The 27206-nt window shown below is 39.5% G+C and overlaps 1 protein-coding gene across 1 annotated transcript; it reads left to right on the top strand.

Annotated features, from left to right (window-relative positions):
- Positions 1-3416: 3416 nt before the first annotated feature.
- On the top strand, positions 3417-27206 carry LOC130921592 (myosin heavy chain, fast skeletal muscle-like). Its single transcript, XM_057845663.1, has 41 exons — positions 3417-3532; positions 3642-3691; positions 3778-3988; positions 4086-4229; positions 4303-4459; positions 4681-4708; positions 7201-7312; positions 7404-7496; positions 7580-7643; positions 7723-7821; positions 7913-8016; positions 9385-9523; positions 10033-10151; positions 10229-10378; positions 10468-10638; positions 11571-11877; positions 12027-12097; positions 12217-12304; positions 12394-12511; positions 12642-12765; positions 14721-14857; positions 15050-15305; positions 15383-15625; positions 15700-15876; positions 15962-16107; positions 16190-16280; positions 16370-16759; positions 16872-16998; positions 17329-17447; positions 17535-17731; positions 19654-19837; positions 19927-20092; positions 20177-20301; positions 20378-20686; positions 22404-22607; positions 22680-22805; positions 23417-23587; positions 24223-24327; positions 24696-24791; positions 26826-26957; positions 27066-27206. The coding sequence occupies exons 3-41, from the start codon at positions 3785-3787 to the stop codon at positions 27084-27086; spliced, it is 5814 nt and encodes a 1937-aa protein (XP_057701646.1). The 5' UTR covers positions 3417-3532; positions 3642-3691; positions 3778-3784; the 3' UTR covers positions 27087-27206.

Below are 27206 nucleotides of genomic sequence, written 5' to 3' on the forward strand. Positions count from 1 at the left end.
CAAAATTGTCCGATATGCATGTGTGATACATAATTGGAAAGCGTAAAACCTCAATTTTCTGGGGGAAGAAACATTTTGAACATGAGGGCATTTTATTAAAAAGAAAAAAAAAAACAAAAAAAAACGCAAAACCCTATCTGGAGGTGAGAGCACACGAGAGCAGAATTATAGACGCCATAACTTTAACGAGATATTATCACGTACTTACCTTTTTTCGATCCAAATACTCCATGTAGCATGTATCACCGAGTGTCAAGACACAGCTGTGAATGGCCCCAGTTGGATTTTTTATTTTATTTCATGGGTGAAACATGGTCATATAACAAGGGTTGCGATGCAGAAATCACAGACAACAAGGAGTGGTTGAGATTTTCTTTTTCATATAGTTAACCTAACGTTATTTTTCAATTTTTCTTTGTTTGGATTGATTACTTATCATCTAAAATATCGGGAAAAATGCGACAGGAACAGAAAAAATACAATTAAGCCATAGTTATGAGGTAGATATCCGTGACTTTTTCACAGACACCATTTTTTTCATTGTGACATAATTTGTTTAAAAGTTTAAAATATGCGAGTGAATATTTTTTTTTTTTTTTTTTCTAAAACGAAATATTAAACATCAATTAATTATTCTAAGCTAAAAATGACAAACATTTTGAATTATAAATATAATTAACTTCGTTTTATGGCTGGGTTGAAACAAAAGCGGTTGCACGATGTCTGTAAACGGGGCTTTCCAGGGTAAAACGGACAAATTAAAAATAGTTCGGGGGCTTAATGCGGCATGAATCTGCTATGGCAGCATATAGACATATTGTTCTATCAAACACAACAGTTGTTTTGGCTTAAAATACCAAAGTTTCTTTTAAAGAGGAGTGCAAGAGCAGAAATTGCTTTTTCAGTCTTGTCAGTGTTTTCCGCCATATACATATTTATTGTTGGAAATTCACCAAAAGAAGTCAAACATTCAATTGTCCCATCCTTCCATTATCAACACTGCTTATCCAGTTCAAGGCAATAAGTGCCTATCCCAGCTGACTTCAGGCAAAAAGCAGAATTCAGCCAGTCTGTCGCAGGGCAACCATTCCCTCTCATATTAAACAATCACTGCGTTGAGAGGGTCCAGTTTGGTGACCGCAGCATTGCATGCTTTTTGCAGATGATGTGGTGCTGTTGGCTTCATCAAGCCGTGACTCCTAACTCTCACTGGAGCGGTCCGCAGTCGAGTGTGAAGCGGTTGGGATGAAGATCAGGCCCTCCACATCCGAGACCATGGTCCTCAGTTGGAAAAGGGTGGAGTCTGGGTCGGGGATGAGATACTGGCCCAAGTGGAGGAGTTCAAGTATCTTGGGCTCCTGTTCACGAGTGAGGGTAGGAGGGTGCGAGAAGGGTCTGAGAGATTGACAGGTGGATCGGTGCAGCGTCTGCAGTAATGCGGATGCTCCACCGGTCTGTAGTGGTGAAGCTGTCGGTTTACCATTCGATCTACGTTCCTACCCTCACCTATGGTCACGAGATGTGGGTCGTGACCAAAAGAACTCGGATACAAGCGGCCAAAATGAGTTTCCTACACATGGTGTCTGGGCTCTCCCTTAGAGATAGGGTAAGAAGCTCGGTCATCCGGGAGGGACTCGGTGTTGAGCCGCTAATCCACCGCTTTGAGAGGAGCCACCTGAGGTGGCTCGGGCATCTGGTTCGGATGCCTCCTGGATGCCTCCCTGGAGAGGTGTTCCGGGCATGTCCCACCGCTGGAGAGACTATGTCTCTCGGCTGGCCTGGGCACACCTTGGGATCCCGCTGGACGAGCTGGTTGAAGTGGCTGGAAAGAGGGAAGTCTGGGCTTCCCTGCTAAAGCTGCTGCCCCTGCGACCCGACCCCGGAGCAAGGGGAAGATGATGGATGGATGGATGGATGGATGGATGGATGGATGGATGGATGGATGGATGGATGGATGGATGGATGGATGGATGGAAACGGAACCAAAATCACACTAAAATACAACTACATCACCAGAGATTCATCAGTCCAATGAAGAGTTGATTAGTTTGTTTTTTGGTCCCTGCCATCTTCCACAGATAAAAACAAACAAAAAGTCTAGTTTTTCAGCAAAATCTTAATGTTGTCTATTTTGACTCTACATTGCTTATAATTAATGAATTAAAAATTCTTACCACAAAATGGAGACAAACGCATTCCTGTTTCAACAACAACAAAAAAGACAAAAATTAAATGCACGATTACAATTGAATTTGAGAAAGTAAAACTGCATTGACTAAATCCCTTGGATGGTCAAGAAATCGGAAAGAACTTTTCTAATTGTCTAGTGATTTTTCCTCCCAAAACATATAAAATGCACATGAATACATTCAAAAAGCTTTCTTTACTTTACTTTCTTATTAGCCACAAAGGAACAATGGATGGTTTGCATTAATCAAGCTTGTAAAAATATACAGTAATTATTTTAATACATGAGTATGTAGTATAGAAAAAGTAGTCTTCATTTCAAAATGCAAACATGTATATTGTTAAATGAATACCTCTACAAGAATGCACTTACCTTGTTTCATGTATTGCATCTTCCCCAAGGAACTGTACAAGTATACACTTAACATGCAGGTCAAAATTCAAGACTCAAAGGAAACACTGCTGATCGGACTGCTTTTACTTACTTACTATTAAACCAAAAATAGGGAGCTTCACTGACTGGACACTTTTCCTGTGGGGTCTGTGATGCTCAAATACAGCTGGCATGTAATTAAAAGAAGCTTTCAACAATTTCATAAACAATTGGAAGAGTAACCTCTTGGGCATTTGTAAATTGTGGACGCTATTTGTGTTAAATCCCAATAAGACTGTATAGAAAATCCGGACATATAGAATATCAACCTTGATTGTAACCTAATCACACCCCATGGGGATCTTTGTGCAGGCTTTTTGGTGTCGTCTTTCTTTAGGAGAGAAAGCATAACAGCGTAACGCATCATAATAGGATCTTAAATTAGCTCTTACCAACTTTTTGGCTGCTCAGTGCAAGAGATGTTTCAAACAATGTCACTGCCAAATGTTTGAAGAGATAGAAAATTCATTTGTTAGTCTCAATGAATGATGCAAGATGAAGAATGGAGAAATGCTCTGCTGTGTATAATTAATGTTGTCTTGAAGTTGAAATATCATAGATTCTAAATTAATTTTTTAACGAAATACCGAAGTATTATTAGTAGTATAAATTACATTGTTTTACAAAAACATGCAGAAATAGCAATATAAATCATTACAGCACAGACTATCTCCACACGTTGCACATTTTTTCTTGACAGGAATTTTTAGTTTTGTTTTTCTTTCAGATGGCTACCCATCATCACAACTGGTGGGATGATGAGGTGGGGATGCCATCTGATACCATTCTTCCAAGACAAGCTCATTGACCTAAAACAGGAGGGCTGCTCCTCCTTGGTGGCCACAGATAACAGTATAAAAGTCCGACCCCCAGTCTCTTCCAAAGGTTTGGACTGGTAGGCTGCCAACCAAGGTGAGTGTTCTGTTATTTTGCGCCGACGGCGTTTAACTGATGATAAAAATATTTTCATGGATAAAAGACTGTAGAGGCTTGCCACTTCATCTTATTTGTTCTATTACAGTACTTTACAATCTACAGTACACAGCAGCTGCATCGCTGTGCAGGATAAAGGTGCGTTAGCAATGATTGATGAATGAAGGATTAATGTTTTTTTTAAAGTGTCATTCATCCATTTGTATTTTTTTTCTCCACAAAAGAGGCATCATGAGTGGAGACCCAGAAATGGAGTGTTTTGGCGCGGCGGCCATTTACCTCCGGAAGCCAGAACGAGAGAGGCTTGAGGCTCAAAACACTCCGTTTGACGCCAAAACAGCCTTCTTTGTGGCTGAGCCCGCCGAGATGTATGTAAAGGGCAAACTGATTAAAAAGGAGGCGGGCAAAGCCACAGTTGAAATTAAGGGTGGGAAGGTAAATGATTTTTGTTTAAAATAAAACAGCCTAATAGCCTAAAAAGGTATATTTGCACATTTATTGAATTTCATCCATTTTTCTTGTTGTGTGACAGAATATCACTGTCAAAGATGAGGACATCTTCCCCATGAATCCACCAAAGTTTGACAAAATTGAGGACATGGCAATGATGACCCACCTCAGTGAGCCCGCTGTGCTGTACAACCTCAAAGAGCGCTATGCAGCATGGATGATCTACGTGAGTCGGAACTATTTGACACCCTGACTTGCTGGAGAATGTGTGTTGGTAATAAATCCTTCTGTTTCAACAGACCTACTCTGGGCTATTCTGCGTCACTGTGAACCCCTACAAGTGGCTCCCAGTGTATGACACAATCGTTGTAGCAGGATACAGAGGCAAAAAGAGGATTGAGGCTCCACCCCACATCTTCTCCATCTCTGACAACGCCTATCAGTTCATGCTCCAAGGTATCGTTTCGGATCACTAGCTATCACTTATCCACAACTTACCAATTGCTTGTCTTTGCACCTCCAAAACCTTATTTTCAGGACATTAAAATAACAGCTAACCCTTGAGTTCACAAGCTATTTTCAACACTTTTGATAAATGGGAAAATAACAGTTGCATATGGTGACTGACTAATGCTATTGATAATAAATGCTTTTACAATATGTTATTCTCTCCACAGATCGGGAGAACCAGTCAATTCTGATTACGTAAGTGTTTTTTATGAACTTATTTTCATATGTCGATACATATGGACTAAGTAATATAAGGTTATGAATGGGTGTCAAACTCATTTGTCACGGGCAACATCATAGACATGGTTTCCTACACAGTGCCATTATTTCTGCCAGGTGCCGAATTAGGCTACCATGACAATTTATCGATAATCAATTCAACCAATAAATATTTTGATACTCTATTAATTTTTTATGCATGTCACTGACCAGAATTTAGCCACATTTAGAGCCTCTTAACAGGATTTTTTTTTCTTTAAAAAAAAAAGTATTTGCATCTATTAATGTACCGTAATTGTCGGACTATAAATGACTAATTTTCCCCCCATTTTGAATCCTGCAATTTATAATCCTGTGTGACTTGTATATGGATTTTTACAGGCTTATTAGCTTCATGTCTTTTACTGTCCATCGTAGACTTCATAATAAATTAATGGGAAACGGGGCGCAGGGCACGGGGCCGATTTATAGGCGTCCTATCTCCGTCAAAGCTGCCGAGTGGAAACACTGACAAAGAGCTTTTACGTTGAAAATTCTTGCAAATAAATGTTTCAATCCCAGATTTTTTTTATAGATATGAATGTAAAACAGCCTCGATTCTTGGTTAAAAGCAAAAAACCGGGCAGTTTGCATTTATTTGACGTAAATATGTCGACTAAGATGCTAGACTTTTAGCCAATGTGGTGCTGCCTTGTCAAAGCAAATAGCTATTTACGGTGAAATTTCTTGTGAATAAATGCTAAATCCCTGAATTCTTTATATATATGAACGTAAAACAGCCTCGATTCTTGGTTAAAAGCAAAAAAACTGGCACTTAGCATTTTTTTTACGTAAATTGCGAAGTAGGATGCCAATGCTGTTGCGGCTGATTTCTCCTGTTGATTTTTTTTCACAACATTTCAAAATGCATGCATGGTACAAAAAATATAATAATTACCCTAAATCCTCAAACAAATCACTCATGAGACAATCCTTCCTGTTTGCATGTAGGACAGCTTTCACACTTTTTCAACCTAAATCCGGCGTTAGATCGCTGCTTGCGTGTGTTTGAGAATAACTCCTCTTGACGCTTGGTGTGGACAGGTCCCCTCCCCGAAGGTGTGGCGCAGTGTCAATATATTATGAAGTCTATGTGTCTAAATATCTCATAAGATGGAATATATCGACATATACAGGGGTTGGACAAAATAACGGAAACACCTAACATTTTGGCATCATAATCATTGAACGTAATTGTTAAAAGAATGGCATGAGGAACATTCTAATGAAGTTGAGCATCTCGTATGACCGGCACAATCCCCAGAACTCAACATTGTTGAGCATTTATGGTCAGTTTTTGAGATTCAATTAAGATGGCGATTTCCACCGCCATCATCTCTAAAAAAGTAAGAGGGTATTCTAACTGAAGAATGGCTTAAAAATAAAATTAAATTTGGAAACAATTCACAAATTGTATGAATCAATAGCTAGGAAAATTGAGGCTGTAATTGCCACAAAAGGCGGACCTACACCATATTAAAATAGTTTTTCTTGATTTTTTAAAGTGTTTCCATCATTTTGTCCAACCCTTGTAGATATATAAACAAATACTGTTTTCTTGGCAAATTTGGGGGGGTGGGGGCAGCTTATAGTTCAGAAATTACAGTAATTAAATAAATATATTTTAAAAATGGGTTAAGAAGAGTACAGTAAAACAGTAAGAGAGTATTCTCTCTTATAAATGTTTTATTTAATTTGTGATTTTTAAATTTTAAATTAAACAATAAAGAGTATTGGAGTTTCAAGTTTTGAATTATTTATTTATTTTTCATTTTTAATAAGAAAAAAATGTAAATATGCTTGGATATAAGTTTTATTTAAGTTTTATTTTTCTTTACGAGAAATATGAAGTCGATGTACATGATTTACTTTTGCGACCACTCAAAATAATGCGGTGGGCCCAGATCTAGCCCCCTGACCTGGAGTTTGACACCTATGACTTTAGAACATTGTAAAGTGTATTGGGTTAACATATGTCCACTCCACTCTGGTTCATCCCACTGGAATTTAATTGGGACGAGTCAAATCACATTTATTTACATACACGCACTAGTCTCAAAGGGCTTCACAGGCAAACAGTTGACCAAAAAAATGACAACATACCGCAATTTATAGTCCCCAAATTTTCAAAGAAATGCTCAAATCACCATCTGGACAAAAATGAAACCTAACACAACTCCCATGTCAGGATGAGTTTAGTCCTCTCCTTTGTTCACAGAGACACCACACACAAATGTTCCCCTAACTGTTCACTCAAAGTTGAAAATGGAATTATCCAAAACATCTGTTTGCTAAATCACTATTATTAAAGTAGAGATAACTGGCCCTTAATTCATTTACATGATTGAGTCTTGATACCTTTGTGCAGTATGTCATATGTAAAGGTGATTTGCATCTATTAACATATCTTAAAAATGACTACATTACAGTGGAGAATCCGGTGCAGGAAAGACTGTGAACACCAAACGTGTCATCCAGTACTTTGCGACAATCGCAGTGTCATCAGGAAAGAAGGCTGAGCAAACGTCCAGCAAAATGCAGGTAATACAAGATATACTATCACATGGCAGTACAACATATTTGTTACATAAAAACTATAGTAAAAGTCAAAATAATGTGTGTTTAATTTAAGGGCTCGCTGGAGGATCAAATCATTGCAGCAAATCCCCTACTGGAGGCTTATGGTAATGCCAAGACAGTGAGGAATGACAACTCATCCCGCTTTGTAAGTTTTCTTTGCAATAACATTACTTATTCCAACTGTGACTGCTTTGAAAAGATTGAGTGTTTATCTGCACTATTCTGTAGGGTAAATTTATTAGAATCCATTTTGGAACAACTGGGAAGCTGGCTTCAGCAGATATTGAAACATGTAAGCCTCCCTCACCTGTCATCTCAAATTTTTGATTACTGGACCCATGAACTTATGTGTTTGTTGCCTTGTTACGCAGATCTGCTGGAGAAATCTCGAGTGACCTTCCAGCTCTCTGCTGAGCGAAGTTACCACATCTTCTATCAACTCACAACAGGCCATAAACCTGAGTTGTTAGGTTTGTGGCTCTTTGACCATACTTCTCTCACCATCCTTGACCTTTGCCTTCTATACGTATGCACTCACTCTATATTACACATATTTTTCAGAGGCTCTGCTCATCACCACCAACCCTTACGACTATCCCATGATCAGTCAGGGTGAAATTACTGTCAAGAGCATCAATGATGTTGAAGAGTTCACTGCCACTGATGTAAGTACTCTACTGGTTCATGACATTGTGTGTAATTTTAAAGGTTACCTATCATTATGGTTTTCTAAAAAACATTATTTTCATAATTTTTGAAGTCATCTCCCCTCTCGGTTCCATCTTCCGCAAACATAACATTCACTTCCACTGCTACATGGATGATACCCAGCTCTATATTTCTTAAAAAACAACCTCTTCACTTCCACCCTCCTCTCCCACCCACTGTTTAGAAGACATTAACTCTTGGTTCTCTTCCAACTTCCTCCTCCTCAATAGCTCAAAATCAGAAGTCCTCCTTGTAGTCAACAACATCACGCTCTCTAATGACAATATCTTCCCTATTACCATCAACAATGTACCGATCTCTCCCTCTACTCAGGTTAAGAGTCGGGGTGTCATGCTCGACAGCACGTTCTCCTTTCGCTTCTATATCAACGACATCACTAGATCGGCCTACTACCCCCTTCGTAATATTTCTCACCTCCTCCCTTCTCTCAACCGCCATACCGCTTCCACGCTTGTCTGTGGTCTAGTCACTTCCCGGCTCGATTACTCATTGCTCTTCGGTCTCCCAAAAAAGTCCCTCCAGAAACTGCAGGTCCTTCAAAACTCAGCAGCACGCCTCATCACTCGGACGCCTATCACATACTACATCACCCACACCCTCCGTCAACTTCACTGGCTCCCAGTCAGACTAAGAATCAATTACAAGATCCTTGTAATTACCTTTAAAGCACCCCATGGCCCGGCCCCTCCCTACTTAGGCAATCCCCTCCGTATTGACTGTCCCCACCTCATTCATTTCGCTTCTCCTCCATCCTCCACCTTTCGGCCACCTTTTTGTGTCCGTCTCGCCACCTCGTTCATTTCGCTTCTCCTTTATCATCCACCTTTCGGCCACCTTTCTGTGTCCGTCTCGCCACCTGCGGTTCCAGAGCTTTTAGTCACTGTGCCCCTCAGCTCTGGAACGCCCTATCCCTCGATCTTCACAATATATGTACCCTCTCACTTTGCATAATAGGCCACAGTGTGGCATTACGCCATCAACAATTTGAAATCTGCTCATTTGCAGAGCGATTTAACATAACTTACTTATTTAACTCGAACTAACAACTACATTCAAATCACAATTGACAAACATCAACCGGGCAACTCAGTCATCATCTTATGCGTGAAACAGCCTAAAAGTTTGGAATTCGACGCACTTATTGTATGAATGTGTCTTCACTAATAACTTCAAGTCCACTTTGAGGGATCCTAAGACATAATGACTAAATATTGGGATGAGGGATCCTAAGACATAATGACTAAATATTGGGATACCCAGGAGAGACACCAAACAATGTTTTTGTCTGTTTGTCTGTGCTATAGACTGCCATTGATATCTTGGGCTTCACTGCAGAAGAGAAAATAGGCATTTACAAGCTAACTGGCGCTGTGATGCATCATGGGAATATGAAGTTCAAGCAGAAACAGCGGGAAGAGCAAGCTGAGCCAGATGGCACTGAGGGTAAAGATTTATTGGCTTTTTTAAATTCATTTGTGCAATATTATCGCAACATGCAGTATTAGTCAAGTGTTAACAGAACTCGTGTTTTGGATGTTTAGCCAAGCAAGGCCTCAGTCATATTAGAAACATTAATTTACTTGAAATTAAATGTTAAAATTTTCATTCTTGTCAAGTGTTTGTACTGCTTATAGTCAGTCAAAAAATCAAAGAAGGACACCCCCCCCCAGTCACATCTAAATTCTGGTAAAATGTGATTTGGGCTCCCCGCTGTAGTGGTGAAGGGTGTGCCCAAATATATGGCTGCAACTGTATGTTAATAACTTTTATGAATTCCTGTCATGCTCTCTAGTTACATTGTATATATAGGGATGTCGATGACATTACAGAGAATATCATTCACGGCAGATGGGTCTTTGCATAGTCTGCAGTCTCATGGCATGCATCCAAATATTACCAGCAGAGCCTTGGCACTTGATATGATAATCTCTTGTGTTCTCCGTTTTCGTCAGTGGCCGATAAAATTGCCTACCTCATGGGCCTGAACTCCGCTGATATGCTTAAGGCTTTGTGTTACCCAAGAGTCAAGGTCGGCAACGAAATGGTGGTTAAAGGTCAAACAGTGCCGCAGGTAAAATTTTAACATATACACTACTAAGCATTCAATGATTCCAAATGGGCGCTGGAATGAGATTTCTTGATATCTAGGTTCACAATGCTGTGATGGCGCTCAGCAAAGCCGTCTATGAGAAAATGTTCTTGTGGATGGTGGTCAGAATCAATGAGATGCTGGATACTAAACAGCCCCGCAACTTTTTCATTGGCGTACTGGATATTGCTGGATTTGAAATTTTTGATGTAAGTTTATGCTAAGTATATAATACTGTCCATTTAAGTAGCCAAAGAAGGGGGGAAAAAAACTTAAACTACTTCTCATTTTCCTTAAGTTCAACAGCTTGGAGCAACTCTGCATCAACTTCACCAATGAAAAACTGCAACAGTTTTTCAACCACCACATGTTTGTCCTGGAACAAGAGGAGTACAAGAAGGAAGGAATCGAATGGGAGTTTATCGACTTTGGCATGGATTTGGCTGCCTGCATTGAGCTTATTGAGAAGGTATTGTATACAAGGCAATCACCGTGCAGTGGTACCTCAACATATGATTGCATTGTGATACGATAGTTCCGACATCTGACGTAAAATTTGACTCACCACTTGTCTCGACATATGACAACATGTTCAAAATACGACGATTCATGACAGCGTCACAATTTCACTGTTTTCCTGCAAGACGGACGCACGGCAGATTTTCATGTGAGAGAAATCAACGTGGGTCCCAAGAAGGTTACTGCAGGTGATGAAAAAGGGAAAAAGTGACGCTTAGCATTGGAATTAAAACGGAAATGATTGATAAATGTGACTGTCGTGTGCGCGTCAGTGAACTGGCTTGACAATATCTCTGGCATATCTCTACGATCTTAACGGTCCTGTTCCAAACTTTTGTTTGCCAGTCTTTATAAATTAATGTGATAATTATTAATAATGTCACATCAGCAAGGAAGTCGCCAGGTTTGTTGGGTTTTTAACCATTTATATCAGAACTTGTGCAACACAACACGGCCGCTGTCTGCCATAGCCGACACCAACAACAACATGGAAAGAGAAAGTAAAAACTCTTCTGCACCTCTCTCACTCTGGCCTCAGTTACACGGTGCATTCAGGAACAGCATGCGAAACACAACCGCCACATTAGAACCCAATTTGTTACATTATTATTATTATTCCGATTTGTATGTATAATTATTTGTTTTGCAATATGTAATTGCTATTTTTAATTGTACCAGCAGTAGTTATTAAGGATTTTGCATAGGTTTTTATGTTGTGGAACGAATTAATCGAATCATAATGTATTCTTATGGGAAAATCTCGCTCGACATATAGCCATTTCGACTCACAAACCAGGTCCTGGAACAAATTAAATTCGGTTGTAGAGGTACCACTGTACTTTAAATGTGGATACAATAGTAAAAGACAAAATGTCATTGCAGCCAATGGGCATCTTCTCCATCCTTGAAGAGGAGTGCATGTTCCCTAAGGCTTCAGACACAACCTTCAAGAACAAACTGTACGACCAGCATCTTGGTAAAAGTGCCCCCTTCCAGAAGCCAAAGCCTACTAAAGGCAAAGCTGAGGCCCACTTCGCTCTTGTTCACTACGCTGGTACTGTTGACTACAATGTCAATGGCTGGCTGGACAAGAACAAGGACCCTCTGAATGACTCAGTTGTTCAGCTCTACCAGAAGTCCTCAATGAAGCTGTTGGCCTTGCTGTTTTTATCTCATGCATCTGCAGATGGTACGGATTTGTCATAAGTATAAATGTCACAATTTTGTATCGCCATGTGTCAGTCAGAAGAGATTACGATGATGGATGTGCAGTGATATTAAAAAAATTAGGAATCAGCTATGAAAAATGAATGAAATAAAGATTAAAACCTTTTCCAGATGCGAAAGGTGCAAAGAAAGGCGGCAAGAAGAAGGGAGGTTCATTTCAGACTGTGTCAGCTCTCTTCAGGGTAAATTTTATTTACAAACATCAACACCTTGATGGCACAGGAAATAATTGTGTATTAAGCATTTCATCAAAATATTCTAATACAATACAATATAATATGATTACTTTTTCCATCCTTAGGAAAATTTAGGAAAATTGATGACTAACTTGAGGAGCACTCATCCTCATTTTGTGCGCTGCTTGATTCCAAATGAGTCAAAAACACCAGGTCGGTATAGAATTCTGCCATCACTTAGCTTGAACATATTTCTTACTTGTCATGTGAGTTTCATATTGGGCACGTGCTTCCTTTTCAAGGTCTGATGGAGAACCACCTGGTCATCCACCAGCTCCGCTGTAACGGTGTACTGGAAGGCATCAGGATCTGCAGGAAAGGTTTCCCTAGCAGAATCCTCTATGGTGACTTCAAGCAGAGGTACTTTGGTCAATAGTATTTTAGCAGATCAAATTAAATTGAATAGTTGCTGCAGCAATTTAAAGTTTTGTGACAGTTTGCCGCCATTGATATTTAAAAATAAAACTTAAATAATTGTGCATTCTTTAAGATACAAAGTATTGAATGCAAGCGTCATCCCAGAGGGACACTTCATCGACAACAAGAAGGCCTCGGAGAAACTCCTGGGATCTATCAATGTGGATCACTCACAGTATAAGTTTGGCCATACTAAGGTGAGCTATGCGTTGTGGTAGTTAATCAAGTATTTTTGTAGGTTTCATTAGCCTGGCCCACACTTCCATCCATACCCCCTAACACGATGGTCAGAAACCCGTTGCTCTTGTTCCGAATGCGGCTCTCTTACACTGCCCTAGTGTCTCCCTGGAGCTTTTTCAAAACTGTCTGAAAATGTAAAAAGATGGGGGTAGGGAAATATATTTGTAGTTTTAAAGTGGTGTATGTAGGAGGACAAACATGACACAAACATTCTTCTAATTCATTAATATTCTAATGAAGTTAGACTTGAGCCGGCATCGTACAACAGAGTAGTCACGTGGTGCATCATTCTCTATAGGATGCACTGCTGGGAAAATAAACATTTACAGTATTTCCTGCAATATAAGGCGCATCAGCGTATAAGATGCACCTTCAATGAATGGCCTATTTTAAAACTGGTTTCATGTATAGGGTGCAATGAAATACAAGGCGCAGTAGTAGTAGTAGTACTAGTGGTTGACATTGCGTAGTAGTAGTAGTAGTAGTAGTAGTAGTAGTAGTACGAGTGGTTGACATTGTGTTATGCATCCACAAGATGGAGCTGAGCTTAATGGAATGTCATGTCATGATTAACCGATATGGATCCATATATAAAGCACATTGCATCATTAGGCCCACTGTTGGCTTTTGAGAAAATTGAAGGCGTTTAGGTTTGTCTTATAGTGGGGACAATACGGTAATCATGAAGGCTCATTATGTATTTGTAGCCAACTTTTGACATTTTGATAGTAGGCTGATATAGCAAATATAGATGGCGGAAGACACAGACAAGACTGAAAAAGCAGTTTCTGCTCTTGCACCCCTCTTAAACTGCTGTATTTTAAGCCAAAAGAACTGTTGTGTTTGATAGAACAATACGTCTATATACTGCCATAGCAGATTCATGGCGCACTAAGCCTCCGAACTATTATGGATTTGTCCGTTTTACCCTGAAAAGCCCTGTTTAAAGACGTCGCGCAACCGCTTTTGTTTCAACCTAGCCATAAAAAGAAGGTAATTAATTATATTTATTATTCAGAATGAATAATAAATTGATTTTTTAGTATTTAGTTTGAAAAAAAAAAAAAAACGACTTAAAAAAATTATTCACTTGCATATTTTAAACTTTTAAACAAATGACGTCACAATTAAAAAATTTGGCGTCTGTAAAAAAGTCACGGATATCTACCTCATAACTATCGCTCAATTTTAATTAATTTTAATTGTAATTAATTTTGTAGTAAATTTTTTTGTTACTGTCACATTTTCCCCAATATGTTAGATGATAAATAATCGATCCAAACAAAGAAAAATTGAAAAATAACGTTTAAAAGGTTAACTATATAAAAAACAAAATCTCAACCACTCCTTGTTGTCTGTGATTTTGCATCACAACCCTTGTTATATCACCATGTTTCACCCATAAAACAAAATAAAAAATCCAACTGGGGCCATTCACAGCTGTGTCTTGAGACTCGGTGATACATGCTCCATGGAGTTTTTGAGTTGAAACAAGGTAAGTACGCGATAATATCTCGTTAAAATCGTGGCGTCTTTAATTCTGCTCTCGCGTGCTCTCGCCTCCAGTTAGGGTTTTGCTGTTTAAATTTTATTTTATTATTTTTTTAAAATGCCCTCCTGTTCAAAAATTTTCTTCCTCCAGAAAATAGAGATTTTAAGCTTTACAATGATGTATCACACATGCATATCGGACAATTTTGAAATTTGGCCAAATTGGGGCTCTCAGAGCGGAACTTCAAGTCACCTTAGTGTTCTTCGTCATATACAAACAGAATGTGTTGACTTTATTATAAGACTATATATATTATATAGGGCTTTCAGTTTTTTGTGGCTCCAGACGTATTTGTTTTTCGTTTTTATGCTCCAATATGGCTCTTTCAACAATTTTGGTTGCCGACTCCTGCCCTAACAGGTGTTCTTCAAGGCTGGCTTGCTGGGTACATTGGAGGAGATGAGAGATGAGAAACTGGTTGAACTGGTTACCATGACTCAGGCTTTGTGCAGAGGCTATGTCATGAGACGAGAATTTGTCAAAATGATGGAGAGAAGGTATGGTGTAATGCAGTCGATTCATTTTTTTATTGTTGGTTGATAGAAGATATGCCACTAAGCAATCTCTATGCATTAGTCCTAAAGCCTTACTATTTAAACACAACACTGTAACATGTTAATATGTTTACAAGATGCACTTCGAGGAACTCACACATGGCCCCAACTTAACCCTCCTTTTTTCAATGCCAGGGAATCTATTTACTCCATCCAGTACAACATTCGCTCATTCATGAATGTCAAACACTGGCCATGGATGAAGCTATATTTCAAGATTAAGCCTCTACTCAAGAGTGCCGAGACTGAAAAGGAGATGGCCCAAATGAAAGAGGACTTTGAAAAAACCAAGGAGGACCTTGCAAAGGCATTGGCCAAGAAGAAGGAACTGGAGGAGAAGATGGTTTCTCTTCTGCAAGAGAAAAATGACTTGCAGCTCCAAGTTCAGTCTGTATGTGAAATTGGTCGAGATGTGTTTATAACGTGTTATATAAAGTATATTCAAAACATTTTTCATTATAACTGTAGGAGGGGGAAACTCTTGCTGATGCAGAGGAACGGTGTGAGGGGCTCATCAAAGCCAAAATCCAGCTTGAGGCCAAAGTCAAAGAGGCTTCTGAGAGGCTGGAGGATGAGGAAGAAGTCAATGCTGAGCTGACAGCAAAGAAGAGGAAGCTGGAGGATGAGTGCTCTGAGTTGAAGAAAGACATTGATGATCTGGAGCTTACCCTGGCCAAAGTAGAGAAGGAGAAGCATGCTACTGAGAACAAGGTGGGCGTTAATCTTCACTGGAGTTTCCCCTCCTTGCGAATAACTAAACTCCAATAAAACATTGCTTGACATAGGTTAAAAACCTGGTTGAGGAGATGACTTCTCAAGATGAGACCATTGCAAAGTTGTCCAAAGAGAAGAAAGCCCTCCAAGAGGCCCACCAGCAAACATTGGATGATCTTCAGGCAGAGGAAGACAAAGTCAACACTTTGACAAAAGCCAAGTCCAAGCTGGAGCAGCAAGTGGATGATGTGAGACTTTAATATGACATGTAATAAATAAATGAAGGTAGAAAATTTCTTCAAGCTCTTTTAACGCAAAATGTGAACTCGCCAGCTTGAAGGATCCCTGGAGCAAGAAAAGAAACTCCGTATGGATCTTGAGCGATCCAAGAGGAAACTGGAAGGAGATCTGAAGCTGGCCCACGAGACCATTATGGATCTGGAAAATGACAAGCAACAGTCTGATGAGAAAATCAAGAAGTATGTATGAACTACTGATCTACTGACTTCATCCTCATGCTTACTAACAATATAAATTTATAATAAAAATTGTATTACTAAGGAGGGACTTTGAGATGAGCCAACTTCTTGGCAAGATCGAGGATGAACAGTCAGTCGGGATTCAGCTTCATAAGAAAATAAAAGAACTGCAGGTAAAGTCAAATGATACAAACAACATTCATTACATACTTACATACATTTGAATTTCATTATTGACTATGTTATCAAAACCAAATTACAGGCCCGTATTGAGGAGCTTGAGGAAGAGATTGAAGCTGAGCGGGCTGCTCGCGCCAAGGTGGAGAAGCAGAGGTCTGATCTTGCCAGGGAACTTGAGGAGATCAGTGAGCGACTAGAGGAGGCCGGTGGCGCCACCTCGGTCCAGATCGAAATGAACAAGAAGCGCGAGGCCGAGTTCCAGAAGCTTCGTCGTGACCTGGAAGAGTCCACCCTGCAGCATGAGGCCACTGCCGCAACTCTACGCAAGAAGCAAGCTGACAGTGTGGCTGAGCTCGGGGAGCAGATCGACAATCTTCAGCGTGTCAAACAGAAGCTGGAGAAGGAGAAGAGTGAATACAAGATGGAGATTGATGACCTCAGCAGCAACATGGAGGCCATTGCGAAATCCAAAGTAAAGCTTATGACAAATATCTGCATATTAGACTAAATTATTGAATCAAAAATTGCTTGTCGTCATTTTCCACTGTATAGTTTAACCCCTATTGTGCTGTTTGTTTTCGTAGGGAAACCTGGAAAAAATGTGTCGTTCACTGGAAGATCAATTAAGTGAATTCAAGTGCAAGCATGAAGAACACATTCGTCAATTTAATGACATCAATGTTCAAAGAGCGAGACTGACGACTGAAAATGGTGAGTCAGAATAGAATAGAAAATACCAAAGAAGAAAATACCAAATTTGAATAGAGGCATATCTTAGCTCATTGGCTGCCCTTGATGGTAGCAGACGTCACATCCATTTGACAGGGAAGATCGCTTTCGGCCTCTCCCAGTCAAAATAGATTGGATGTCTGTCAGCCAATGAGTTAAAATGTTGCAGAAAATGTCATCCTTTCATACCAAATTCGTTCCTGTCAATGGCAGATAATTAGTTAATTACAAATTACAAAGAGTGCAACAACCTCAAATAGAAACGCAGTCTTCAGAAATGTTTAAGTGGTCTGACTTTTTTTTTTCTTTTAGGGGAAATTGGTCGTCAGTTGGAGGAAAAGGAATCTCTGGTTTCTCAGCTTACAAGGGGCAAGCAAGCCTACATTCATCAGATAGAGGAGCTTAAACGGGCTCTTGAGGAAGAAACAAAGGTAAGTTTTTATTCGGTTGCTTTGAACACGTCAAACAGCGTAATTTATTTCTTGATCATAATTATTATCCTTTGTGTTTTCTAACAGTCCAAGAACGCCCTGGCCCACGCTGTCCAGTCTTCCCGTCACGATTGTGACCTGCTCCGAGAGCAGTATGAGGAGGAACTGGAGGCTAAAGCTGAGCTGCAGCGAGGCATGTCCAAGGCCAACAGTGAGGTGGCTCAGTGGAGAACTAAATATGAAACGGATGCTATTCAGCGCACTGAGGAACTTGAGGAGGCAAAGTAAGACATAACATAACAGTTAAAATGTATTAAAATAGATTTTTAAAACAGTGTGGTCAAGCGGTTCGTGCATTTGCCTCATAATTATTAAAGCCCATCTCTGACCTTCCCGTTTGTATTTACACATTTGACCCCACGCTTTGGTAGGTTTCATCCCACATTCTGAAAACAAGCATGGTAGGTTAACTGAAGACTCAGATTTTTCTCAAGGTGTCGAATACGAGTGTGTATTTGTCTATACAGTGGGGCAAATAAGTATTTAGTCAACCACTAATTGTGCAAGTTCTCCCACTTGAAAATATTAGAGAGGCCTGTAATTGTCAACATGGGTAAACCTCAACCATGAGAGACAGAATGTGGAAAAAAACCCCAGAAATTCACATTGTTTGATTTTTAAAGAATTTATTTGCAAATCATGGTGGAAAATAAGTATTTGGTCATTACCAAAAGTTTATCTCAATACTTTGTTATGTACCCTTTGTTGGCAATAACGGAGGCCAAACGTTTTCTGTAACTCTTCACAAGCTTTTCACACACTGTTGCTAGTCTTTTGGCCCATTCCTCCATGCAGATCCCCTCTAGAGCAGATGTTTTGGGGCTGTCGTTGGGAAACACGGACTTTCAACTCCCTCCACAGATTTTCTATGGGGAGACTGGCTAGGCCTCCTTTGTTGCCCTGGCTGTGTGTTTGAGATCATTGTCATGCTGAAAGACCCAGCCACATCTCATCTTCAATGCCCTTGCTGATGGAAGGAGATTTTCACTCAAAATCTCTCGATACATGGCCCCATTCATTCTTTCCTTTACACAGATCAGTCATCCTGGTCCCTTTGCAGAAAAACAGCCCCAAAGCATGATGTTTCCACCCCCACGTTTCACAGTGGGTATGGTGCAATTCAGTATTCTTTTTCCTCCAAACACGAGAACCTTTGTTTCTACCAAAAAGTTCTATTTTGTTTTCATCTGACCATAACACATTCTCCCAGTCCTCTTCTGGATCATCCAAATGCTCTCTAGCGAACCGCAGACGGGCCTGGACGTGTACTTTGTTCAGCAGGGGGACACGTCTGGCAGTGCAGGATCTAAATCCCTGGCGGCGCATTGTGTTACTGATAGTAGCCTTTGTTACTGTGGTCCCAGCTCTCTGTAGGTCATTCACTAGGTCCCCCCGTGTAGTTCTGAGATTTTTGCTCACCGTTCTTGTTATCATTTTGACGCCACGGGGTGAGGAGGGAGGTGAAAGTCTGTGTTGCCCAACGACAGCCCCAAAACATCACTGCTCTAGAGGAGATCTGCATGGAGGAATGGGCCAAAAAACCAGCAACAGTGTGTGAAAAGCTTGTGAAGAGTTACAGAAAACGTTTGGCCTCCGTTATTGCCAACAAAGGGGTACATAACAAAGTATTGAGATGAACTTTTGGTATTGACCAAATACTTATTTTCCACCATGATTTGCAAATAAATTCATTAAAAATCAAACAATGTGATTTTATGGGTTTTTTCCCCACATTCTGTCTCTCATGGTTGAGGTTTACCCATGTCGACAATTACAGGCCTCTCTAATATTTTCAAGTGGGAGAACTTGCACAATTAGTGGTTGACTAAACACTTATTTGCCCCACTGTACCTATTCATCAAATGGCTGGTTGGAGACCAGTCCAAGGTTCAGCCCAAGCTCCAGTGCACAAGTGGACAGAGTACAGAAGTTGATGAAGTTGATATGGTGACATTATTTAATGTGTACAGTATATAATGATTAAGAGAACCAGTAAAGTCCGCTTGCGATCATATTGTGTTAGAATTCACTGTTTGTGTACAAACCATTGTACTTGTACTAAGCTATCCCAATCAAATATTTCCCACAAAGTTGGCTTTGTACTAAAAGTCCTCAAATGAAATGATGTGTCGATGTGTCTTTGCAGGAAAAAGCTTGCACAGCGTCTTCAGGATGCAGAGGAGTCCATCGAAGCTGTGAACTCAAAGTGTGCCTCTCTGGAAAAGACCAAACAGAGGCTTTTGGGTGAAGTGGAAGATCTGATGATTGACGTGGAAAGAGCTAATGCTGTTGCCGCCGCTCTTGACAAGAAGCAGAGGAACTTTGATAAGGTCAGCTTATATTTTGCTGAGAACCTACAGTATTTCTAAAGTTCAAGAAGAGATGAGTGAAGACCCTTCTTCAATGGTGATGCTTTCAGATTCTTGCTGAGTGGAAGCAGAAGTATGAGGAGAGCCAGGCCGAGCTGGAGGGAGCTATGAAAGAGTCTCGCTCACTCAGTACGGAGATGTTCAAACTGAAGAACTCCTATGAAGAATCTCTGGACCACCTTGAGACCCTGAAGAGAGAGAACAAGAACCTGCAGCGTAAGATAATTTATTCATTTATTATGACAACTGTGAAAGCAAATATGTAAATATCAAAATGCTACTCTACATTTTTGTCAACAGAGGAAATTACTGATTTGACTGAGCAAATTGGAGAGTCATCAAAGACAATTCATGAGCTGGAAAAAGCCAAAAAGCTTGCTGAAAGCGAAAGAGCCGAAGTCCAAACAGCTCTTGAGGAAGCAGAGGTACTGAGAATTATATGCAAACTTGAATGTTGTTATAAATCTTGACTTCTATGAACTATTTGCCAAACTATCACAGGCCACTCTGGAGCACGAAGAATCCAAGATCATTCGTATTCAGCTTGAACTGACCCAAGTTAAGAGCGAGATTGACAGAAAGCTTGCAGAGAAGGATGAGGAGATAGAGCAGATCAAGAGGAACAGTCAGCGTGTGATTGAAGCCATGCAAACCACTTTGGATGCCGAGATCAGGAGCAGGAATGATGCCCTGAGAATCAAGAAGAAGATGGAGGGAGACCTGAATGAGATGGAGATTCAGCTAAGCCATGCCAATCGACAGGCCGCCGAAGCCCAGAAACAGCTGAGGAACGTCCAGGGACAACTCAAGGTGCACAATAAAATGTTAATACGTACATACAGTGCAGTAAATCAATACTACAGGGCCCTATAGTGGAGACTTACTTGACATACTTGTAATTCCACCTCTTGAAGTGCGCTAGCACTTAAGTCTGAGTTATGCTTCTGCGGCAGACCTAGCCGACAAGGCAGACCCAATTTATGACCCTTCGCCATAACCTGACGTGCATCTCCACAATTTTCTGACTTTGCATCACGTCAACGTGTAGAGACGTGACGCAAATATACTGTGATTCGTCCGCTTAGACTGTTGTTTCCGGTTCAGTGCGAAATCACCGCCATTTACGAACATTCTTGCGCGAATTACCACCCATGCAACCGTCCTTTGCGTTGCCTGTGCTTCAACATTTGTGTGATCAACATTTGTTGTTCATTGTTGATGAGCTGAAGATCCACATTCAAGCGTTCCATCTCCGTTGGCATTGTTGTGTAACCGAAGGAAAACTAGAAGAAGTCGACAAGAGTCCCCCAAAACCGTACAAACACAACGCCACACCCCTCTAGTGGCTTGGAGGTGAATTACAGAGCAACGCGTTCTCTTGCCGCAGAACTATCAAATGCTCATTGACGCCGTAGTCGCTACGCCGTCATCGCAACGCAGAAGTATAACACAGGCTTTAGACACTTTGCACACACCAACGCTACATCCAGCAGCAGTTCAGGATCAATATTTATCTGAAAAAAAAACAAAAAACAAATACTCTTTATAGATTATGTACAGATTTCTAATGGATTTATGCTGTCATCGGTTGTACTTTGAATGGCAAAATGCTAAATTCACTGAGGGCAGTACCAATTCGGAATCTGATTGATTACAATAACAATCCCATCGCATACAGTATACTACAAGCCCTGGGGTGAGATTAAAGTGATTTGACTACACCTTATAGGAGGGAGGCTGAAATCTGATGGCACAAAATAAAAATCCCAATTTATGTTACATACTAGAACCAGTGAACAAATTTATTAACGAATTTTTGTTGCAAATTTAGGTTAGTGCTACCAATAGAGTTAGGTCATTAGGGAAGCCCTTGCTTATTGTTTATAAAGTGTATACAGCAGTGGTTCTTAACCTTGCTAAGGGTACCGAACCCTACAAGTTTCACATGTGGGTTCACCGAACCCTTTGGAAATTAGATAATAAAGCCTTTTTTTTTTTTCAAATTTAAAACCGATACATCTAAGCAAGCAAGTAAGCTAATAATTTAGCAAATTCCCGTTCAAAATTCTTCTCATTTTAACAGTATGTTTTATAAACAGGTCAAAATTTGAGACCACGCTGCCCATTGGTCTGTTGTATTACCTCATACCAAGTGCGAGTCAACCTGCCAGTGAGCAAACCAGTTCCTCCTCCTATCGATTAAGCCTGTAAATTGAAAGCAAACCAGTCCAAAACCTGGTCTTAAAAGCCACTTTGCCTAGATTTAATCAGTGTATGAAAATAGGGCTCTGCGTTTCTTTAACCTTCGCCGAAACCCTTAGACTTACTCACCGAACCCCTGGGGTTCGATCGAACCCAGGTTAAGAACCACTGGTATATACAGTAGTGTACTGTGGATATAGTGGTTTTACTCTGTATACAGAGGTCTGTATACAGAAATAAAAATTAACACAGTAGTGTAATCAGTAAGTCTCATTATATACAAAAAATATTGATATTTTCTCAAGAATTACTATCTTACATCTAGGATGCTCAGCTACATCTGGATGAGGCTCTTAGGGCTCATGCAGAGATGAAAGAACAGGTAGCCATGGTGGAGCGCAGGAACAACCTGATGTTGGCCGAGATCGAGGAGCTACGAGTCGCTCTGGAACAAACGGACAGAAGTCGCAAAGTGGCTGAAGCTGAGTTGGTTGATGCCAGTGAGCGTGTAACATTGCTGCACTCTCAGGTAACAAGTAACTGTATAAGTACCTGTATATAATGTTTACAAATCTGAAAAGCTTTGTTTGTATTCTTTCAGAATACAAACCTCATAAACACTAAAAGGAAGCTGGAAGCCGACCTTGCTCAAGTCCAAGGTGAAGTTGAGGATTCCATCCAAGAAGCAAGAAATGCTGAAGAAAAGGCCAAGAAGGCCATCACTGATGTAAGCAATTCTTGATGCCCTTTAATCGCCAGTATTCATAGCCTGCAGTAAAAAGTGCAGTAAGGTGCATTTTGTTTGGGAATCAGTTAACGCATTACACAATACACACAATAATGCACTAAAAAGCAATTAAGAAATTACCGGTAAGTATCCTTTTTCACTAATGGATATGCAATGTTGTGAATTACAGTGTTTTAGGTTCAACTAATAGTTATCAGAATCTTATATAATGGTGCAAAACAGGTTTTCAGTCTACAAACAATATAAAAGGCAACTTTTTGTAATACTTAACATTTTTAATTTTTAATCTTTTATCCCCAATAATTTTACAGAATTATTGAAAAAATTTACAAAACTCATTTTTTGGTAACATTTTGTCAGGGAATGGGTAATTGTCAGCTCTGTTGTTAATCGGATATGCACTGATCCATGTGTACTAAATTTACTAAATATAGTAAAATGTTAAAATACCATACAATAAATGAGAGGTTTTGCCTTAATGGCCTCACACCAAAAGTAGATAGAAAAGTTGAATGAACCTAATACTGCATATTTCTTAGCAAATGTTGTTCATTTGCATATTTGTCTTCTTGAAACTACTCCATATGTAGGCTGCTATGATGGCAGAGGAACTTAAGAAGGAGCAGGACACCAGCTCCCACTTAGAGAGGATGAAGAAAAACCTGGAGGTGACAGTTAAAGACCTGCAGCACCGCCTGGATGAGGCTGAGACCCTGGCTCTAAAGGGGGGCAAGAAGCAGCTCCAGAAACTGGAGGCTCGGGTATGTTCTGTGGTGTTGATTTGGATCATGTAGCGTATCTACTTGTCTATCGGGTTAATCCCCGCTATATCTTGACACTATCTATGACTCCTTCTTGTGGCAACCTTTATATCTGAAATCACAATGTTTGAAAAAAAAAAATGTTGGCATTTCACTTATGTTTACAGACGTGAAATTTTTTCTCTCTGCCGCCTCTCATTTGTTGTGCTAAGCAGACACTACCTGACTAGCTGGTCTGCAGCTGTTTTTTTTTGTTTTTTTTAAAACATGCTATTTAAAGAAACTAAATCAGACAGCGTAATTCATCTCAGGTTTTAATGATGTCAGAGTCATCCCAATGTGTTCAACATTCATTTGTATATACTCCTCCCACAATGGGCAATGTTCTGGAGGTGCCCAGTTAGTAGATCAGATCAGATTGCATTTAAATGAAATAAACCAGTAGGTCTACATAAAAACAGTGAATGAATGTAAATACTATTAAAACGTCTTTTTTCTATCTCAATTAAAATACATTTAAAGCAATGTAAAAAAAAAAAAAAAAAAAAAGTCTATAGTGTCTTTATATTTGTAGAACATGTTTTCGGAAGTGTTCCTCGAAAGTCTTGCCAAATTCTTGTCTTCTCGTGCTGAAGGTGAGGGAGCTGGAATCGGAGGTGGAGGCCGAACAGAAAAGAGGCGCGGAAGCTATTAAGGGTGTCCGCAAGTATGAACGGCGAGTCAAAGAGCTGACCTATCAGGTAATAATTTACTAGACTCAGTAAAAGGCTGGGTGTTTGACTTTTTTACAGCTCTAGAGGGCGTTAAACACTTCCATGTTACACCCTTTGTAAAGCATAACCAAAATAGACTATGAATACCCAACCACATGGATAATGATTTGGCCACATTTTCAACATTCAATTACATAATATACACATATACAATTTGCTAACACAGGGGACCAACAGTAATGCACTTCAGCAGTGCATACATTCATTCACCACACATTCACTAGGTTGCTTATCATACATCAGTTCATGAAGTTTTATTTGATTTATTTTATTTTATATATAATTTTTATTTTTAATGTAGTCTATAATATGCCACCTGTGTGTACCACCTTTAGACTGAAGAGGATAAGAAGAATATTGCAAGACTTCAGGATCTGGTGGACAAGCTGCAGCTGAAGGTCAAGGCCTACAAGAGGCAGTGCGAGGACACAGTAAGTGCTGGTGCTAAAATCCTAGACATGGGGTGGGCAATTTTTTGTCTTTGTGGGCCACATTGGATTTCTACCATAGATGGAACAGGTCATTCACAGGTGCAGTAGGGTGTGGGGGTGGGCATCCGTTTCATGCTTGTAAGGCTAGTTTCAAAAACCACTATAAATTGTCCTTATGTTTTCCTTGTATATATACTGTATATACGCCTCGCAATTCTATTGAAACCGGTGCACCCACTTCAAGCACAAACTTAGTGTTACAAACGATTTATATTTGAGAATTAATGAATTAACCAAATATAATGATAAAATACATGTTCAGGGTAATCGTGGGGTCTTAAAAAGTCTAAAAATGTCTGAAATCCAATAATTTGAATTTAAGGTTTTAAAATGTCTCAAATTCTCCGAAAATCTCACAAAAGGTCTTAAATATCATTTTAAAAGGTCTTAAAAATCTATTGACGTTACTTTAATTTTGAACACGCATAAACTTCAGTCTCGCTTTCAAATGTTTCGACTTTTGAGGACGCCAAAACCTAACCACAAATCGGAACTGCCTGTGCTGCTCGCTCATTTCTCTTCGTCTTTTTTACTTTTTTTTAACGTTTTGATGTGAAATGGATTTTGAACTGTATTCAATATGATCTTAAAAAATCTTAAATTTGGCCTGTTGAAACCTGGAGAGACCCTGATTTTAAATGTATTTTGACTCTAAATACAAAAATATCTGACTACAGTATTTCTTTAACAAAAGTAGTTTTAAAAATAAAACATGTAAAGTCTCCTTGAGAAATGTATTTTTACTTTATTTGTAATAAACTTCTCAACTACTGAATGAAAATCCTGATTCAACTCTATAATTTATTTTTGACAAATGCCGTAATTTTTGGACTATAAACTGCTACTTTTTCCCTATATTTTGAATCCTGAGGCTTACAGTATATCCAAGTGCGGCTTATTTGTTGATTTATTTGGGTTAATTAGGTAACATTTCATTTGACAGCAGCGTCATAATCCCGTCATAATTATGACATGACAAACTCACAGATGTCATCAAGTGTCATCCAGCAAATATGTCACTAACTCAGCTCGAATCTTTTACATCCATTAAAAAGTAAGATTATTTGCCGGATAACACGAAATTACATCTTTTATAAGCATTCATTAATACTCATGACAGTGTCATGACATAATTATGATTGTCTAATGACAGTTTTATGGCGGCACTGTCAAATAAAGTGGTTCCAAATACCATAACTAGCAATTAATGAAACAACTGGAACAGGAACCGAAGAAATGATTAGCACAGAAAATGAATTATTATTGTTATTTTCCATATTTTCCACAGCAGTGTTGATAGCAGATGGCAGCAGAGGTTGACTGTCTCCCCTAAGGGAGCATTTGATGGCCAAATGAGGCTTCTTAAAGCAATGAACTGAAATGCACTGTCATAAGACCAAATGAAACACTATGAAGCTATGAACCAATGGCTGCAAAGCTTCATAGTGTTTCATTTGGTCTTATGAGAGTCATATGATGCCGCAATCAAAATAAATTGTCACCGGTTAATATCTTTTGGTGTAAATATCCCATAATAAAGTGAGGACGGCTGCGGCTTATAGTCCAGTGCGGCTTATCAATGAACAAATGACGTTTTCGTGTCACGTTTGGTGGGTGGCGACTAATAGTCAGGTGCGCCTTATAGTAAGAAAATTACAGTACGCTTTACAAATCATTAGTCAGCTAGTAGATTAGTTTAATTAAATGAATATTTTTATTATGTGAACAGTGAAATAGAAACAAGACTAACACAATAAAATAAAGCTAAAATTCACATATATAAAGAGGGAACAAGAAAAAATTCAAATAAATGCAAAATAATATGATATGACCCAGGCAGGTGGACTCTTGATAATGTAAATGCTTAATGTAATAAAATAAACTGTGCTTTGTTCACCCCTGCTTTAGATACAGTATTTGTGTGTGCGTGTATCCCATATAGTCATGACATCGCTGTTCTTGTGAAATTTCCAGGAGGAGCAGGCCAACGCCCACCTGACCAGGTATAGGAAGGTTCAACACGAGATGGAAGAGGCTCAGGAACGAGCCGATATTGCCGAATCACAGGTCAACAAGCTGAGGGCTAAGAGTCGTGACTTTGCCAGGGTAGGTTATGGTTTATTTTGCACATACATGAAGTATGCCTGTAAACTCTCGATACCTAATATGACTGAAATGCCCGTGTCTCATAATCTTTTCTGTGCTGCTTCAAAGGGAAAGGATGCTGAAGAATGATCGTCAGTCAAAAATAGACACCACAAGAAATCATAAAATATGATCTTTTTGTTAAATGTGTCAAGTGTGTAACTAAATAAATCTGCTAGCAAAAAGACAACCTTTGTTTTGGCTTGTTTT

This window comes from Corythoichthys intestinalis, chromosome 9, assembly GCF_030265065.1.
Source record: "Corythoichthys intestinalis isolate RoL2023-P3 chromosome 9, ASM3026506v1, whole genome shotgun sequence".
Taxonomy (NCBI): Eukaryota; Metazoa; Chordata; class Actinopteri; order Syngnathiformes; family Syngnathidae; genus Corythoichthys; species Corythoichthys intestinalis.